Source organism: Diaporthe amygdali (assembly GCF_026229845.1).
Source record: "Diaporthe amygdali strain CAA958 chromosome Unknown NODE_1_length_4327563_cov_65_473760, whole genome shotgun sequence".
Taxonomy (NCBI): Eukaryota; Fungi; Ascomycota; class Sordariomycetes; order Diaporthales; family Diaporthaceae; genus Diaporthe; species Diaporthe amygdali.
The window spans coordinates 220467-237505 of record NW_026517021.1 but is presented as its reverse complement, the minus strand read 5'-3'; the positions used below and the strand labels follow the sequence as shown (position 1 = coordinate 237505).

General features: G+C 53.4%; 3 protein-coding genes across 3 annotated transcripts; all 3 read right to left on the bottom strand.

Moving 5' to 3' along the window:
• Positions 1-1332: 1332 nt before the first annotated feature.
• J7T55_005634 (dhhc zinc finger domain-containing protein) lies at positions 1333-4164 on the bottom strand (the record flags this gene model as incomplete). The annotated part of the gene is made up of 7 exons (XM_053142592.1): positions 1333-1622; positions 1786-2149; positions 2494-2581; positions 2705-2960; positions 3218-3475; positions 3994-4026; positions 4140-4164. The coding sequence occupies 7 exons, from the start codon at positions 4162-4164 to the stop codon at positions 1333-1335; spliced, it is 1314 nt and encodes a 437-aa protein (XP_053000405.1).
• Positions 4165-5446: 1282 nt separating this feature from the next.
• J7T55_005633 (uncharacterized protein) lies at positions 5447-5845 on the bottom strand (the record flags this gene model as incomplete). Its single annotated transcript, XM_053142481.1, has 1 exon — positions 5447-5845. The coding sequence occupies one exon, from the start codon at positions 5843-5845 to the stop codon at positions 5447-5449; it is 399 nt and encodes a 132-aa protein (XP_053000404.1).
• Positions 5846-6841: 996 nt separating this feature from the next.
• Positions 6842-16546, bottom strand: J7T55_005632 (uncharacterized protein; the record flags this gene model as incomplete). Its single annotated transcript, XM_053142373.1, has 2 exons — positions 6842-9998; positions 10056-16546. 2 exons carry the CDS (start codon positions 16544-16546, stop codon positions 6842-6844), a joined length of 9648 nt encoding a protein of 3215 aa, XP_053000403.1.
• Positions 16547-17039: the final 493 nt, after the last annotated feature.

Below are 17039 nucleotides of genomic sequence, written 5' to 3'. Positions count from 1 at the left end.
TGTTTGCCGACCAGTGAGAGTGAGCCTGCGACAGAAGTTCAATAGCTGGGGATTTCGATGAAGTTGTCTCGCGTTGTCAGCGTTTTCAGACAAGAAAATAGATGCTGTGATGCTTTGCAGACTTCAGGTTTCCTGCCCTCTGTTTGCCGACCCGAGGGAATTCGTAGTCCATTGTTGTGTTTGTATGACCAAGTCCTTAGATATTTCTGCGCTGGAGTAAGATGTGACTGCCAAGCGAAGATGATGACGGAGCACAATTGTCACGTGAAAGCCGCTTATGTTCTTTTGTTTTGTAGAACTATTGCTGATCGATGAGTGTGCGCAACGCAGTGAATGCCTGGCTGTTCGCCAACTGTGAATTGAGGCGATGCGTTGCCACTTGTGGGTTGCACGGGGCTTGAGAGTGGTGTGTGGTAGTCACATGTGCTCCGAAATGCGTTGTGTGGAACTAGAGTTGTTGGTCACTTCGTGGTAGATGTGAGATCTGAGGATGGAAGTTGAGAATCGCCGTTGTAAAGTTGGCTAGGGGGAGTGATGCAAGAAGATCACCCCTCGAGAGTATGTAAGGATGCATGAAGATTGATGCATGCATGCAGCGTGTGCAAGTTGCGAGCTGTCCTCAAAGGTGTTGAAGAAGAATGCTCGTCCGACCATTGGTTGCATGTCGAGTTCAATTGGTTCAGTCTTTCTGGGGAATGTTGAGTGTTTTGTTTTTGACTTTGTGGGTTGTGTGTTGTCGAGTGACACAACGAAGCCGTCGATGGTGTGAAAGACCTACTATCACCAAGACCGTAGCGCCCCAAGCGCACATGGGTCTGAACTCTTCTTGGTGTCCCAGTGATGAGGAGCCCGGAGGGCCTCAAGACTCATCCTGGGGAGGGTGGTGGAGCCGTCCTAAAGTCGGGCCTCAAGACACCACCCTGACTCCGGAGCACTCGGTGCGTCTCAGAGCCGTCAGTAGAGATGAATGCCAGAGCCCTACCCGCCTTTTCCGTTTTCGTTCGGGGTCGGATTACCGAGTCGCCGCTCTAAAGGACGGATTACCGAGTCGCCGCTCTAATGGACGGATTACCGAGTCGCCGCTCTAAAGGACGGTTTACCGAGTCGCCGCTCTAAGTCGGAGGTAGGCCCCCTGGATGTGACAGGTCGCAGGAGGTTGCTACCGGAAGCCGATATTTTCTTCTCGGTCCCTTCAAGTCACTTGTCCAGGTCGGTAGGACAAGCGGGTCTTTTATTGACATATCCAAGGTCCTAAGGAGGGAGAGGAGAGAAGGTCGAGGAACTGGTACGCGTGGTGATCGATCGTGGTCGGTCGTCGATCCGTCATGCGGCTCAGTCCGTGCGATATGAGCGCCGAGATCTCGGAACCGTTGGGCTCTGGCCAGCGAAAGCGACCGGCTCGCTCCGAGTCGACTCATCACTGCCAGGCCGAGACAAACGGGCGAGATCACGTGCAACAACCGAGGCCTGGGAGGCAGTTGGCGCTCGCCGGGGGCTGCGAGGAGACGAGGGGAGTACAGCAGCCGGCGCCACCCAGCGCTGCATCCTCAAGTCAGACAGCTGCCCAGCTTGCGTCAACGGCAAGTCGGAGAGAACATTGCGGCCGTATTGGCGGACTTCGACTGGTATGCTCCACTAAAGCAACCAGGAACGAGGCCTGCCCATCAGGGCGCAGAAGTTCTTCCACTTTCCGAGGTCCCAGGGGTTGTTCGCGAGCCCTGTGGAAATATTAGGTTCTGAATATTAGGTGGAGGGGAGGCTGGCTGTTGGAAAAGGTTGGCTCACATCTCAATCGCACGACGACACGGTCCGGTGTCTCCTCTTGCGCTGCCATGTAGGTGCCCCTGAACCCCCCATCCCTGCCTAGCTCCTCGGCTACAACATTACGAAGGGCCATGTTGGTGCCGACAACCCAAAGCATGAACCCCGCGTAACAGAAGAGCAGAGTGACGAGGAAGAGGAGGGTCCCCTCAACGGCGGCTGACCGCAGTTGTCTGTCGGACCATGCCCACACGCACGAGCCCAACACAACAAAGCCGTCGAGAGAGAGCAGGAGGAGGAAGCACAAGTACGGCTTGGCCGTCTCGAGGTAGACCGGAACGTTGATGGCGCCGCAGAAGTGGTTGAAGACCGGGAGGCACTTTCCGAGCTGAGCGCAGTGGTACATCTAAATAAGCTTGAATTAATAACAGATACATCCAGGAAGGAGGAAGGAGGGCAGTCATTTAGATTGGGCGACGAAAACGAATGATCAAACAAGACTTGGGTAAGCAAACGACAAGAAGAGATATTCTCGAAGCCAATGCGGTCAAGGAGAGAAAAATCCCAACACCTGACGAGGGCAAGGCAAGATGAATTCGCAGAGGTTGATAAGGAAATTACGGAAGAATTAAGGGGCAAGTCAGGCGAGAGAAACAGAGTAAGAGGCGGGAATGGGAAGATCTCGGATGGAGGGAACGGAGATAACAAATGGGAAAGGGAAAGGTATCCTACCCGGTCGGCCACACGCCCGCAGTGCTCACAGCTCCGCAGCCGCTCGCGTCTCCTCGTGAAGATCGTACCCGATGCCAAATCAGCCGGCCTGCAACATAGTTAGTCGACAACTCCGTGTGCAAAGATGCCTGTACAATACAAGGGCCTAGTACAGAATGACTAGTCTTGTCTCTCCACTGGGTTGTTCAGATGGAAGTCGGGAGTTGCTTACCAGGGCACTCCGAGGTCGCGGGCCGGGTCGTCGACCTGGACCACCGCCTTGTTCTGCGGCGGCTCCCAGTGCCCAGCGTGGCGGCGGCGACGGCGGGCGAGCCAACGGCACCGCATCACCGCGCCGAACCAGTTGACAGCCAGCACGCCGTGGATGATCGCGAACGCGAGGCCCGCGCGCCAACGGCTGTTGTCGGCATCCTCGTCGTCACCACCAGAAAAGCCGATTTCGCGCCCCACCGTGTACCAGGTGCGGACTGTGTGAACAAGTGTTAGCTGTTCATTCTTGAATGCCTAGTCCTATGGTAATACTGGTCTTCGCGTCGATGGCGTATTAAAAGGACGTGGGCAAAAGGAAAGGGAGGGGAAAAGAGTGCGTGGTTAGGACCTTGGGTTTCCTTTCGCGCAACTCATCGTCTTCTGAGAGGACTCATATACACATAGCGGCTGGTGAGAAGCAGCTCTTCGCGATAGTGGATGGAAAGAGAAGACATCAAGGAGAGGCAATACTTACGGGGGATCCTCACGCAGATAAAGAAGACGGACAAGCCGCCGAACACCGCCGAGACGAGGTCGAAGAAATGCTGGCTCAAGACCAGCACAACGACCGCGAGCACGCGAACAGCACGAGAGTACTGTTCGTACTCCTCCTGGGGGAGGTCAGGAGGGAAGAAGAAAAGAGGCATGGTCGTGGTCGTGGTCGTGGTCGTGGTTGTGGTTGTGGTCTTGGTCTTGGTCTTGGTCTTGGTGTTCTGCTTCTCTGTCGCGTGCTCTGTCAGAGAGAGAGGTCAAGATCGGGGGGCAGGAAGGAAGGCCTTTTAAGGAAGTGGGCCTGGGGGAAGGAGGAGGGAGCACAGGGCAGGGGGGCAGGGGTACGTACCTTTGGACAATGCACTTGCAAGGAACAATGGCACTCACAGCACAATCACAATGGGGCAGGAGTAGACACAATACAGCTTACGCGGTTCTCACAAGGTAGAGAACGACTTCTAATTGGTAGGTGGTTTCCTTTCCTGCAGGCCAAACTCCCTTAGGATAATCTCTCGTGGGTTGACTTATCTTATGATAATCGGCTCTGGGAGAACCTGCTGGGGAATGATCTCCTATAGGATAATCCTGAATCTCTATGTGACAATCTGTTCTGTGATTGGATCTACCCAGGTAGGTGTTATGCCTCTTCACGTCGAATTATGCGCGGGAACTGGCCAACAATGGGGTCTCTGCCAGTTGTAGGGACGGAGAAGCAGGACGCGTGACGCGTGACGCGTAGAAATAGCCACTTGCACGCACGGATTGCTATGCCAATATCCTGGAAAGAATTTGCTAGGGGAATGTGTCAAGTTCAGACTGAAGCTGTAGTGGATGATGACCTGTGGAGTTGAATTGGGGCTGTCTTTGTTATTGTCCTCTAGAGAATCCACTCGAACCTGACCAACTTGTTTTCGTTGGGCTTGTGGCCATTTTGAATACGTCGCTGATCGTTCAATTGAACTACATACATGTTTCTGGCACCGTAGCTTGTGGAGCCGTTCAAGCTGTTGCGAGCGTGTGTTTCTGAGGACGGGTGAGCCGACATGCTGCCCAAGACCCTGTGACAGCCGAAGGTGGAATTTTGAAGGGCTTAGCTAGACTTTAATTGTCATGGTAGCTGCTCCCAGTGGCCTGTCGCCACAGAAAGCATTTGCTATGAGCTTCACTTCGACTCAGAATCTGCTGTGGTAGTGTGGCTACAGCAAAGCTGACGGTTGCCATCATTCGGAAATCAAGGAATCTGCAATGAGTGGCAGTGATCTCTCCAGTTTGACTTATTAGAACGCTACCAGGCACTTGATTGAGGGGGTCAATCGAGTACTCCCTGCCCAACAAGCTTGTTTTTGTTGACTCTCAATACCCTCGCAGGCAACGACACTGAAGGATCATCTCAGCGCCACGTGCGGGACTTGAGTCTACTGAAGTACCTGGGCAACTGAGTCTCATAGAAATGGGTAAATACGGCCACCTGGAGCTGAGTGAACAGGAAACAGGCTAGCTGCAATTAAGTATGTCGAGGTTCTCATTGGACCATGGAGTAAATTTTGCCTGGGTTGAGCTCGAGTACCTGAAAGTGTTATCTACACTCGATTGAGCATTCAGCCCCAAATTTTGTGTCCGACTTGCCATGTTTTAGCACCAAACGACTTCGAATGTTGGAACTTGGGCCACAAAAGTCACCAGAGGTCTCTAAGTTCAAATCGTGTTGATGAGCTCATCTTGGGTAGGGAAGACTCAGTGACTGACAAAAACCAGCATCAAGGTGGAACAGAGACGGAGAATTTGAAAGGCATGAATTATGATTGGACTACACTTACGAATATCTGAGGCGAGGTGCTCGTAACGACGGAAAACAAGCACGCCCCGCTCCTCTCCTCTACCTTCGACCTTTTGCAGAAATACTGAATTCCTGATTGATGTCTTACTTCATAAAGCATGGAGCTCGATTAAGAGAACACGAGGGCTGCGCATCAACTTTATCCTCGTGGAGGAATTCTTTCATTGCCATTCTAGTCCTGAGCACTCAGGCGTGCCTATGATGGCCCACGGAACTCTCCCCCATACACATCCCAATAATCACTTGATTCTTCCCGCTCGACGCTGGCATGCACGCGACACAGAACAGCTCGATCATAGGGATCCAGTTGAGACCAGTAGCATGAATGCGTCCAAAATCCGGCATTGCCAAATCATTTGGTTCGCGTGGTCACTCCTACGTAGTGACATCCGTCATCCGACACAGACCCTCAAGCAGTCGTAAACTATACGCCCGGTAGTTCCCCAGCTGCAGATGCTCGGTCTGGACAAGCTCCATTTGCTCCCCAAGGTGTCCCAGTCGCTCCAAAACCTCGTCAACGCCCCGTTGTCCCTCGTCCCAGCGACGACGGAGCTCAGCGAGGATGCTGTACTGGGCGACGTATCGGAGCTTTTCATTCGCCGAGATGAAGCTCTTATTTGCTTGAACCGATCTCTCCAGTTCGGGTCTTGACATGGAAAAGAGGTACCAGGTTACCGTTTGGGCATCGCGTGCTGAGTTGCCAAAATACGCCGGCATCTCCTCGCCTTGAGATTCCAGTAGGCAGTGAGTGAGGATCTGGTCAATGCCGCCCATGGAGAACCAGGGTGTTATTAAATATGTAGTCAGCAAATGGAAAAGTCTGGAGAGCTCGAGATTGAGAATCAGGGGACGCACTCGCTCACAGCGCCTGGCAATGTGGTACGAACGCATAGCTTGAAAGTCCGGTACATCACAAGGGCTGCAAGGCGGCCCTCTCCTACTTCGAGCCACTCCCAAACGGTCAAATCCCGACGCAGAACCTTGGGGTTAATGATATTCTTGTACGTATTTCTGATCCAGTAGTCCCTGAATACTTGAATGTCCTGTCGCCGGATAGGTAGCTTGCCATCACTTAGACCAGGTGGAGACGAGCCCAGGCAGCGCGAATTCGTACGGATAGGACTGCTAGTACCAGGCATGATACTCCGGGGGTCGATGGGCTCAAGACTCGGATTGGTTGTCTGTGCTGGAGTTCCCCCGAAAGGGCGAGGAGTAACAGGTTGAAAATCGAGGTGGTTGAGAATCTCTTGATCCCTCGCGGACAGGTTCTGCACGTACCAAGACATGGTGAACTTCCGTTATTTCTCAAAATTTCTCGTTTTTTAAGGTTCTTGTATTCTCGGTGCTGTTGTTGAGGAGCGGAACGACACCAATGGGGAAGAAAGCTATCTGTTAAATAACTGGGAAGCTCTCTGACTCAGAGCAGAGATCTCTTGCTGTATTCCAAGGCAGTGACTTGCAGAAACAACTTCATCACTCATCACAACGACACTACCAGTCCCAGAAAAGGATAACGGAGACGCGATTGTCTGTACTATAGCTATACTAGTAACAATGCAGCCCAATGATATAATTCATAAGGAGAGAAATGCAAACACCTTTGCACCGTTGCTATGACCACCCAACCATATCATATACCCCCTTCTCCATTCCATGATGTGTTATTCTGCTGCTTTGTGTTCTGTTCTGCCGTTTTCTGTCACCCCCACCATGTCCGTCACATCACCACCAGAAAGTTCCTAGACTAGGAAAGCATCGTACAAACATCAATCACTCCATGCCCCTAAACCGGCGATTGAACTCCTCGACCGCCACGCCAACCATGCGGTACACAAACGTCCGCCCGCTCTCCTCGCCGATGGGGATGAAGGGCCCGTTGGTGCCGCCGCGCAGCGTCAGGCTGAGTCCCGTGCGCTCCTTGGCAATGGTCTGCACGTCCTTGAGCGGGACGTCCCATTCGGTCGCCAGCCGCCGGCTCCTGATCAGCAGGATGCGCGCGTACGTGATCATGACCACCATGTCCTCGCGGGGGAGCTCCAGGTGCGCGATGTAGTTCTCGTCAAAGTACTTGCCATTGTCGACCTGCTTGAGCCAGAACTGACCCAGCGCCTCTCGTTGATTGTACGGCCGCACGATGCCGTCGGTCGGGATGAAGCGCGTCAGCCGCACGCGGTCGAGCTCTGACCCGTCGAACACCGTTGTGGTGTTGCGGATACCCTCGGCTGCGTTGGACGCCGCGTCCAGCACACCGATGAGGGGCTTGGTTCCCAGCCCGAGCACGCCCTTGCCCACGCCCTTGAAGAAGCCAAGCGCACCCTCCTGCTCTGCACCCTCAAGAGGTTTGCGGACCACACCGCCGACTCCTGACGCCACCGACGTGATGAAGCTGTTAGCCCCAGTCGTGAAGCCGTACAGAGCATGCTTCGGCCTGTTTCTGGCTCGCGTGATTCGCCTTCGATCCTGGAATTGCTTGTCCAGTGTTGCCGCAGCAAGGCCCTTGCTCATAGCACCGGTGAACTTCGAGAACGAATCTGTGACACCAAAGACGGACTTCTTCAGGAAGGAAGCTGCTCCACGAGCCACACCCAAGCCGAGATCTTCAGGCCGATCGGACATGATAAGTCCCTGATATGGTTCGTAGAAGACATCTGCGATACCCGAGCTAATGTTGTTGAATAAACCAACAGGGTTGCCAAGGAAATCCGCGGATCCAAGGATCTTGTGCACTTGGTAGAGGGCCTCCTGACTGTAGTGGTTCGAAATGTTCTGAATCAGGATTGGAGTCGAGACCCGCACATTGTCCAACATGAGTGCGTTCATCCGAAGAGGGGCATCATTCACATTGCCCATTGCCATTGTCATGATATTGAAGAAGAACATGAGCGGGTTGCGAGACGACGTCTTGTCTTCGGCATTGATACGCTCTGTTCGCACGAACGACAGATCAATTTGCATCGGTTGGATGTTGAGAAGCTCGAAGTAGATGTCTTGGCCAGCTTGCTGTTGACTAGGCTCAGGTATGTCGAGATTGTCATCGCAGAGCCTGCCCTCCTCCTCGGCCTCGGTCCACGTGGCACCGGGAACCTTGGAGAAGTCAAGCATGGCAAAAATGAAGTCCTCGTCCAGATCAACGGTCATCTGCTGAAGCAACACTGTCGCATACTTGATGTACAAGACACCATACGAGTCGTCCTTGACCCGAGTCACCATAGCGTGCAACGATGGATGAGCATCTGTCTCTTGGGCCTTCTTGGGCACGACACTGGGGTAGAGGATCATTGGGAAAATCCCACCGTAGAGCTGATTGTCGATTTGAATCCACTTGATGGCCAGACTGACAGTCTGCAACAGTGGCGACTCGCTGTACCGAAGGGTGAGGTCTCGGAACGTGACGTAGGCAAGCTCCCGGAGTTGAGAGTTGATCAGCGACACACCGATGCCGGCAAGTTTGAGCTGCGCCCGGAACTTGGTGCCAGTGTCCTGGTCCTTCGCCTCGAAACCGGACGTGCTAAGGTTACCAGTGGAGCCTGACATGGACTTCTGGCGATAGAGACTCTTCGACTGCTTGAAGTTCGACAGGATCAGGGTCTGCGTTGGTCCATCGGCGGCGACATTGATGTCAATAATCTTTTGGCCGCCCGCGCTCGTGTTGAACCTCATCGGGACGAGATTGCCAATTTCAGCCAACTTGACATGCCGCTCCTTGTTGTACGCAGAAATGACGATCTCGCGATGCTTGGCTGCTGGGAAGTCCCAGGCGTAGGGCATGATGCTTCTTGGTGGCAGTCGGTATCGAATCGGGCGCCAACCCGAGCGGTCTTCGACCCCATCGTCATCGATGTTGGGGTTGGCTTGGTAGAAAGTAAACTCGGTGTCACTCTCGTTGCGCACTGAGAATGGCCACTGCTTGGTCTCCAAGCTCATTTTAAGGAAAATGGTTGCATCCTCCATCAGGATCTCCACGCGAATCAGTCGTTGGCGTTGACCAGCTTTGGCGATCTTGATGTGAGAAGTGCCGAGGTCGGAGATGTTGAAAGGTGACGTCCATTGGTTGTCAACCCCAGGATGGCATAGGCACAGCTGCTTCACGGCGCTCTTGTTCAGGAAGTGCAGAGGCCTCAACTGGCCAGCCTTAATGGTCATGAGATCGGATGAACTTGGCTCCCTGATGTTGATTTCTTCGCCCATCTTATTCTGGACAATGAATCTCGGCGCCAGGGTGACAACCTTCGTCATTTTGTACTTGCCTTCGCCTGATTCGACGATGATGCCAACGTGGATCTCCGAGTTACGGCTCGCTGATGGCAGCACGACGTCCGCGGCACTTCCAATGGCGTCGAAACTCTGCGGCTTGCTCCATTCCGAGTCACCAACCTTGAGCATGGCTCTGTTGCGGTGGTCATCGCTGCCGTACGAGAACATCAGAGGCGAAACCTTGCGCTCACCCTCTGTCACATCGACAAGCAGCCCTGGTTGGCCGGCCGCGGCCTTGGCTTGCTGCAAGAAGCCCTTGTGGCGGATCTGAATGTCAAGACCTGTCTTGTTCAAGATGACATACGGGCTGTACACCGTCACCTTGAAGGCACCACCACTATCAGGGATACGGTGATAGTGCAACTTCAGATTGAGCTGCAGTCCTTGGTCGTCTTGACATTTGAGAGTATGCTCTTTCTTGAAGTCTTCAGAGCTGCCAGAATTGATAATAGCAAACTCGCTTGCCTTGAAAACCGTATCCTGCATGTCGACACTGAGCAACAAGAGACGCGAAAGCTCCGTAACGTGGACGGGGCTGACTCCTCCCTTTCGCAGGAAGTTCGACCAGTCTTTCTTCGTGTTCTTATCGTAGATTCTGTACTTGAAGTCGTATGGCAGAAGGTTTTCGAGCGTCACGGGGGCTGAGAGCTTGAGCTTCATGTTGGGATAGGTCCTGCAGGACTTGTCAGTATACACTCATTGAATTACTCCAGTAGAGGCTGGCACTTACTTTGTCATGGGGTTCGAACGATCAAAGGTCGCGTTCATCTGGAAGTAGAACGGCTCGCCATGCTCTCCCTTGCAAACCATGGTCCGAGTCGGCCGCTTCAGCAGATCCCTCCACCACAGCGTCTCACTCGACCAGGCGTATCCGAAGCCGCTGTCAGGTCGGACAAGCAAGCTCTTCAGGTATACAGCACCGACAGGGGCAGGGCGTGCCTCACCGGGCGCGATTTTCTCGATCTTGAGCAGGTCGCCTTCTTGGGCATCATATACACCAAGTTCGACTGGGATCTGAGTCGCGTTCTCGACGATCAGAGGGCTGCGGAGCGTGACGTATTTGACATTGTCAGCGCCAAGCTTCACATCGACCATGAGGCGGTGAGAAACGTTGTCTCTCTTTGGCTTGAGCGAGTAGATGAACTCGCCCTCACGATTGAGGCGGATGTTCTTGAGGACATCAAAGCCACTACCCTCGAGCTGAACTGCGACAGCCGTGCTCGCCATGCTATCGGTTAGCATATTTTCACGCATTTTCTCCCAGTGCTCAAAGCTCCACGGTGCCTCTTGCCCGTCCTCGAGGCGTACGTTGATATCCTCCTCGCTGGTGGGGTTCTTGCTGCGCACAACGACCTCAAATCCTGTGTAGTTTCGGATTCGGTACGGCGACTCCGTGCCTCTCGGCTTGCCGAGGACGTCCTCATCCTGAGTAAGGAAGGCAAAGGACTTCGATGCAAGGGCAATCGTGTTGGTGGTGATCGTGACGTCGAATGTCTTCCGAGACGCCACATCAACGGAAAGTAGCCCTGTGCCTTGCTCCCTTGCAACACCGAGGCCGACTGCCCATGGCTCGAGAAGAGGCTCCCAGGCAGATTTGGAGAAGTTGTAAACATTAATATACATCTCGATCGGTACCTCGGCCTTCAGACTTGACGACCAGTCTTCGGCAGTCGCGCTGAAGTTCTTGATGCTAAGGTCCAGGATGGGCAATTCATGCAAGTCGCCAATCAAGACCACGCGTATGCCATCGATAGTAGCTGTGAGCTCCTCCCGCTTTCGTGGTTTCTTGGCAATGTCGTGAGGTTGGCCTGTGGCTCTGGTGCTCGGAGCAGTTGAACGTGCACTTACGGCGGTGGTGTGCTTGGCCGACTTCGATTTCTGGGCGGCAGTCGTGCCCCCTCTGCCGCTCGCTGTCCGCTGCTTCATTCCCGCGTTTCTAAGCTCCTTCGCCTTCTGATCACCAGCGCTAGGCTTTTCCTGAGTCTTGTCGTCGCCTGAGAGCTCTGATGCCTTGCTAATAATCTGAAGGGCGATCAGGATGTCTCTAAGCGAAAGACGGAGAATGAGCGGTTCAATGTCGATGTGCAGATTTGTCAACTCTGGCTTCGAGCTATCCATAGACATCTGGATAGAGAAATCGTCGAGGATCCGCAGTCTCGAATCTTCGAAGCGATCCATGCGACATAAGAACATTCCAACTTCAGAGACCTGGAAAGTCAACGCATGCTGTTGCGACAGGAGCACCTGCTTAGTGCCCAAGACAATTGCTTCGCTGCTTGCGCTGAGTGGATTTGCGATGAGGATGACCTGTGCGTCGACGATATTGACGCGGAAAGCAATGCTCATCTTGGACTCTTGCTCCTCTTTTTGATCTGTCTTAACTGGCGACCTTGTGCTGACCGATGTCCTCGGCGACTGGATGCTGGATTCACGTCGAGCAATGCTGACTTGCATACTGTCCGCGTCACTCTCTTCAGGTGTCTCCAATTCCTCTTCGTCCATGGGGCTAGAATCATCGACCTGTAGGCCAGTCATGATGAAGCTCTGAAGAGCGAAGAGATAATCCAGAGCAAAGATGATCCTGGGAGAATCGATCGCAGCCATGGCGATGAGACTGCGCTCCTTGCCGCCCGATATTGTCACACTGGCCATGAATTGTTGGACGCTCTTATTCCCACTCGTCATGATTCGACGGAACTTGTTCGTCTCACGAGGACGAGAGTCATGGATCGTAAAGCTCTGGATGACAAACTCGGCCTCAAGGCTTCCGTTGGCCTGCATCCGGGTTTTAAGCCTACTATCATCCAGACTGAACCTGCCCAAGCTGGCCGTCTCCAGCTTTCCGACAGGTCGGCCTTCAGGGGCATTGATGAGTTCTAGACCAACTGTGGGCACGCGGAAGACAAGGTCGAGCTTTGTCCATGTATCATTGTTGCTTCCAAGCTCCGGCTTCATGTCAATGCTTTCATCTTGACTTGATTCCTGTGACCTCGGCAGGGTTCGAGCACGCTGTAGAGTGCCGTAGTCAACGTCCTGCTCAGCTTGTTCGGCTTGAGCATCCGCGTCACTAGAGAATGCTGCAGGAACAGATTTCGAGATCGCAAGCAAGGCCTTCATCTGGTACTGAGTGAGCTTCAAATTGAACTGTGTCAGGTTGCCCTCAATCTCAAGTTCCGGTCGCTTTGCACCCTTCTTGTGTTCAGCATAGATGATGCTGAATCCCATGTCGGCATGGTCAATCATTTCCAGCTCCTCAGATTTGTCGTCGGCGTAGTGGAACAGACTGGTGAGCCTGACATTGCGAATCCCAGTGGACATCTTATTTGCGATTTCTGAACCCTCTGAATCATCGAGTGGGGCAAACTGGTTCTGGGCATAGATCTCTCCAAGATAGGCGGTGATGAGATCTCGCTTGGGCTGGCCGTGCGTTACGACGCTGGGGAACACAACGATGGGCGTGTTAATTATGACGTCGAGTTTGATGCGGCTACTGCTTTGCTGCAATTGTTGCGCCTGGTTGGCAGCAGCCTGACGAGCAGCGTTGTAGATGGCCTGCATCTTGCCAAACTTCACCATGAACTCCACAATCTTGCGGAAAGGCTCCTCCAGGAAATTGACCTTGACAGAGCCAGCCCGCAGGTAAATGGACGAGTCGTAGCCAGGATACGATTTCTCGTTCTTAGAGTCAAATGTTTCGTACCTGAAGTCGGCAAGGTCGTCCCCTTGGATCGTGATGAGCTTCCGGATTGGGGAGTCTGCGGATACACCAAGGTTGACATCGTCGACAAGACTTAGATCACCAAGCTTGGTGTTGACGCGCATGGTGGTGCCGAGAATAAAAACGCCGACTTCTGCATGGTTGAACGAAAGCGTAGCCAGCCGTATGCCATCGTTATTGAGAACGAGCTGAATACTCTTCAGGTCGACCCTGACTCTAATAGCAGCAGCGGCGGCTTCTGGAGCAGGTTCTGGTGGTTCAACAGCGATATCAACCTCGGACCCATCATCCGTGATAGCTTTTTGCTGCTGCTGATTGTTATTCCCAGGATTAGTGAAAGTGACAAGGATGAAGTCGAGCAAAGTAAGTAATGTTTTGCGTGTTACGATGAGGTTGATGGTCGTAATAGCAACATTGACGTTAGTCTCGACTCCCTCGTAGACTGACATGAACTCTGGCGACTCTCGCTTCACGCGTACAACGTTGACCTTGACTAATGCACGGTGTGCTTTCTTGTCCTCGACATCACCCGATGAAACGATCGATTTGAACTCTGCTGGCGGCTGATCGACGAAGTCGTCGACGGTAACCGAGCCCAGAGACACGTTGGCGACCATGTCGAACGGTCTCATGTAGTAATTCACTTCGAAGCTCTGCGCGACGAGCTCCACGAGGAGTGCGTCCGGATTCTTCCCATCAGGATCGCTCTTGTACAGAGAACCGCGCAACTCGTCCACTGTGAACTTCAGCTCGAAGGTCTTCTGCTTCAGCTTGAGCTGTACACTCGGCTGATCATCAGTGGCGTCTTCAAAAGCCTCTTCATCTTCATCGATGTCATCTAGGACGATCGCCTGCTCTTTTGTGGCGGTAAAGGGCAGAAGTTGAGAGGACCGTCTGCGCTTGACTTTGGGACTCTGCTGTTGAGAACGACTGGAACGCGTGGACACATTGCTTTGAAGTCGTGGTCGGTTAGAGTGCTGCGGCTCTGGTGCAGAGTCGTTACCAAACTTGGGTAGTGCCACGTCGATGAGTTTCATGAGGCTCTTGTATTTGGTGTCGGAGGCCGTTACGTGTAAAAGAGGAAGGTGACCGGATACACGGAGTTTCGTCAGATTCGGGGCTTTCGGTAAGATGGAAAGTTGGACAAGGAAGTCGATATTGATCTGTTCGACAACGTGCATCGTTGAGTTCTCACTCTTGGTAGTCAGTTGTGACTTGGCTTCGTCGATCGATGGCCCGATCAGCAGTTGAGTGGATGTGAGCTTGACGATAAACTTGTCGTACATAAGTGACTCCAGACGCTTATGATCTTCGTCAGTGTACGCCGAGTTGTGTTTCGACTGCACATCTTTCATGGTATCTCTATCTACCAATTCAGAGTTGACACTGATGTGACCAGCATCAAGGATCATGCAAGTAGATCTGCGCGTCGTGATGCTCTGCGGTACTATGATCAGGGGTGCTTGCAGGTCCAACATGGCATTGATGGTCTTGTGCTCCTCGAGGGCGAACTCCAGGCCGGCTCTTGTCTGCTGCCTCAACTCTTCGACTGTAGCACCCGCCGTCTCCATGAGGGCGGTGATTGACTCCATGTGGCGCTCTGGAGGTCGGAAAAAGCCGACGACTCCGACGACGATGTTTGGATTCCAGACAATCTCCAGGGGTTTCAACTTGGCCTTCACAGCGAAGTCGCCCTGGCCGTCGAGAGGGTTTTGTTCCAGCTCCAGATGGAAGAACGCCTCCTCGGTTGACTTCTCCAGCTCGACCATCGAGAGCCGCTTCTGCTTCTTACGGTCTGGCGCATCCTTGACTCGCACAATCTCCGGGTACAAGCTGTCTGGCGTGGTGCCGTCGTTAACGCGGAGGCCGCCTAGGCTGACATCGGTGAGGAAGGAGTCCGGACGGGCGAGGGCCTTAGCCTTAAAAACATCAAAGTGCAAGCTGAGCAGATCCTTGGGGTTCTTATGTGGACTTTGCCGCAGCGTGAAGCTTCCGGTGCTGAGCGAAGCCTCGACCTGGAACTTCACACTGTCCCGGGGTACATCGACGGCATCAGCCAGAGCAGTCTTCTCATCCCAGTCGATTGCCTCGTACAGCTCCTGCCGCTGCTCCTCCGTCATCTGTGTGTTCTCGTCGTCGGAAGTTGTCTGTTCCGGGGGCTTCGAGCCCCACATCCACGCGACCCAACCTTGCGGTTGTTCTTGCTTGGCCGGTTGGTTCCTTAGGGCAGCGGCATTTTCCTTCTTCAACTGGTTGCGAGCCAGTGATCTCCAGAACCGTAAGTCTTCATAACCAAGCTTCCACTCGAGCTTGTTGAGGTCGTCGTTCTCTTGCTGTGAGAGCTGTTGACTTTGCTTCTTCTTCTTGAAAAGCTCGATGTATCGCAGACGGTCATCACGGCGCTCCTTGAAATAATCCCAGGACCACCGTCTATTGCGCTCATGGATCTTGCTAAGAACCGCATCACCTGCAAACTTGAGCCATGCCCGTGGATCTTCCTTGGGCCTGACACCCTTCGGCTGGTACTTCTTATACTCCTGATGGCGGATGAAGTAGTGGAAAAGGTCAACCATCATCAACGAGTCTCTGTATTGGTCATCGTCAAGGACAACTCCAATCTCGTCAAAGAGCAGATTCGCCTTCCACTTCGGCGTGTGCGCATCTCCTGACTTGTCTAATTCGATCTTGGCTTGCCCACTAACAGGCTTCAAGATGAACTGGTGGTCGACTCCCACATTCGCATCAGTTTTACCGATCATAGCCTTGAAGGTCTTGATCATCTCCGCGTGTTCCATCGGTGGTTCATCTGAAGAGCTGGCCTCGCGGCCTGAACCGTAAAGCTTGGTATCAGTATTCCAGTATACCGACAGAGCGCCAAGTGTGGCTAGTTTGTGGGTGGTTTTCGAGGTATCCTGGATAAACATTGGCTTCCAGTTCCCGTCGGTGCTGACTGCACTAAATTCTTCTAGTGTCACACCCAGTGCAAAGGGGTGCCCCGGTGCCGATATTGAGTCCTCGTATCGCACGTGGATGTTCTTGACCGTTACCTGCAGATTGTCGACAATCTTGGTAACCAGGCTATCGGTGAAGCTCTGACTCTTCTTTTGCTCCTCCTGCGTCAGGCCCTCTTGTGATCGCTCCTTCAACAGCTCGGCAGAATCGAGCTTCTCCATCTTGATCCTCTGCTTCCGGCGCTCCTCCTCGTCTTCGTCATATTGCGCCTCCTCCTTAGGACTCGCCAGCAGGAAGACATTCTCGATCAGGATCTGAACAGGGGCGCCGCGGAGATTGGACCAGGGGATGACCAAGGTGAGCTCGCTGAGGTGGCCTTCGACAACGTTGATGGGGAGGTTGAGCTGGTCGAGCGCTTCTTTACGCAGCTCGAGATCGCGTAGCTTGACGTCTCCTGACCAGATTCCGACCTTGAGCTGTGTTGGGTCGAAGTTCTTGACGTACATGCCCAAGAAGCGGTTAAGCAGGCCGGCAACGAGTCCCTCAAGCATGATGGGCAGTTGGTTGGCCGGTTACCCAGGCCGGGGGTATGATAGGATTTGTAGGTTACGTGAGACAGGGCATGGGTTACTTCGACACGAGCCAGGCTCGAGAACAGAGGGGAGGCGTAGCAACAGTAGTGATCTGGACGACGCGTGGTGTGGTCGAAACGGCGAGGATTGAAGGAGTAGGGAATCGTCACGTCGTCATTCAGAAAGGGAGGTCAAGTCGCTAAGAAGCTGCTGGTTCCAGAAGAATTATTAGTCTAGCTTCTTCCAAGATGAAAGAGTCGTCGTGTCGTCCAACAGCTGCCGGCTTCCAGGTTCCAGCCTCAGCAGCAGCTTCAGCTGGGGGCAGTCAAGGGCAGACGTACTCGAATGAAGGGGAATAGAGACGTGGTGCTGCTATGCGTGGCGGAAAGTAAACAAATGTTGTCTTTGACTGTGGTGGCCCAGTGCAAGAAAAAAGACAAGCAGGACCAGGTATAGGGATCTAGCACCCAGC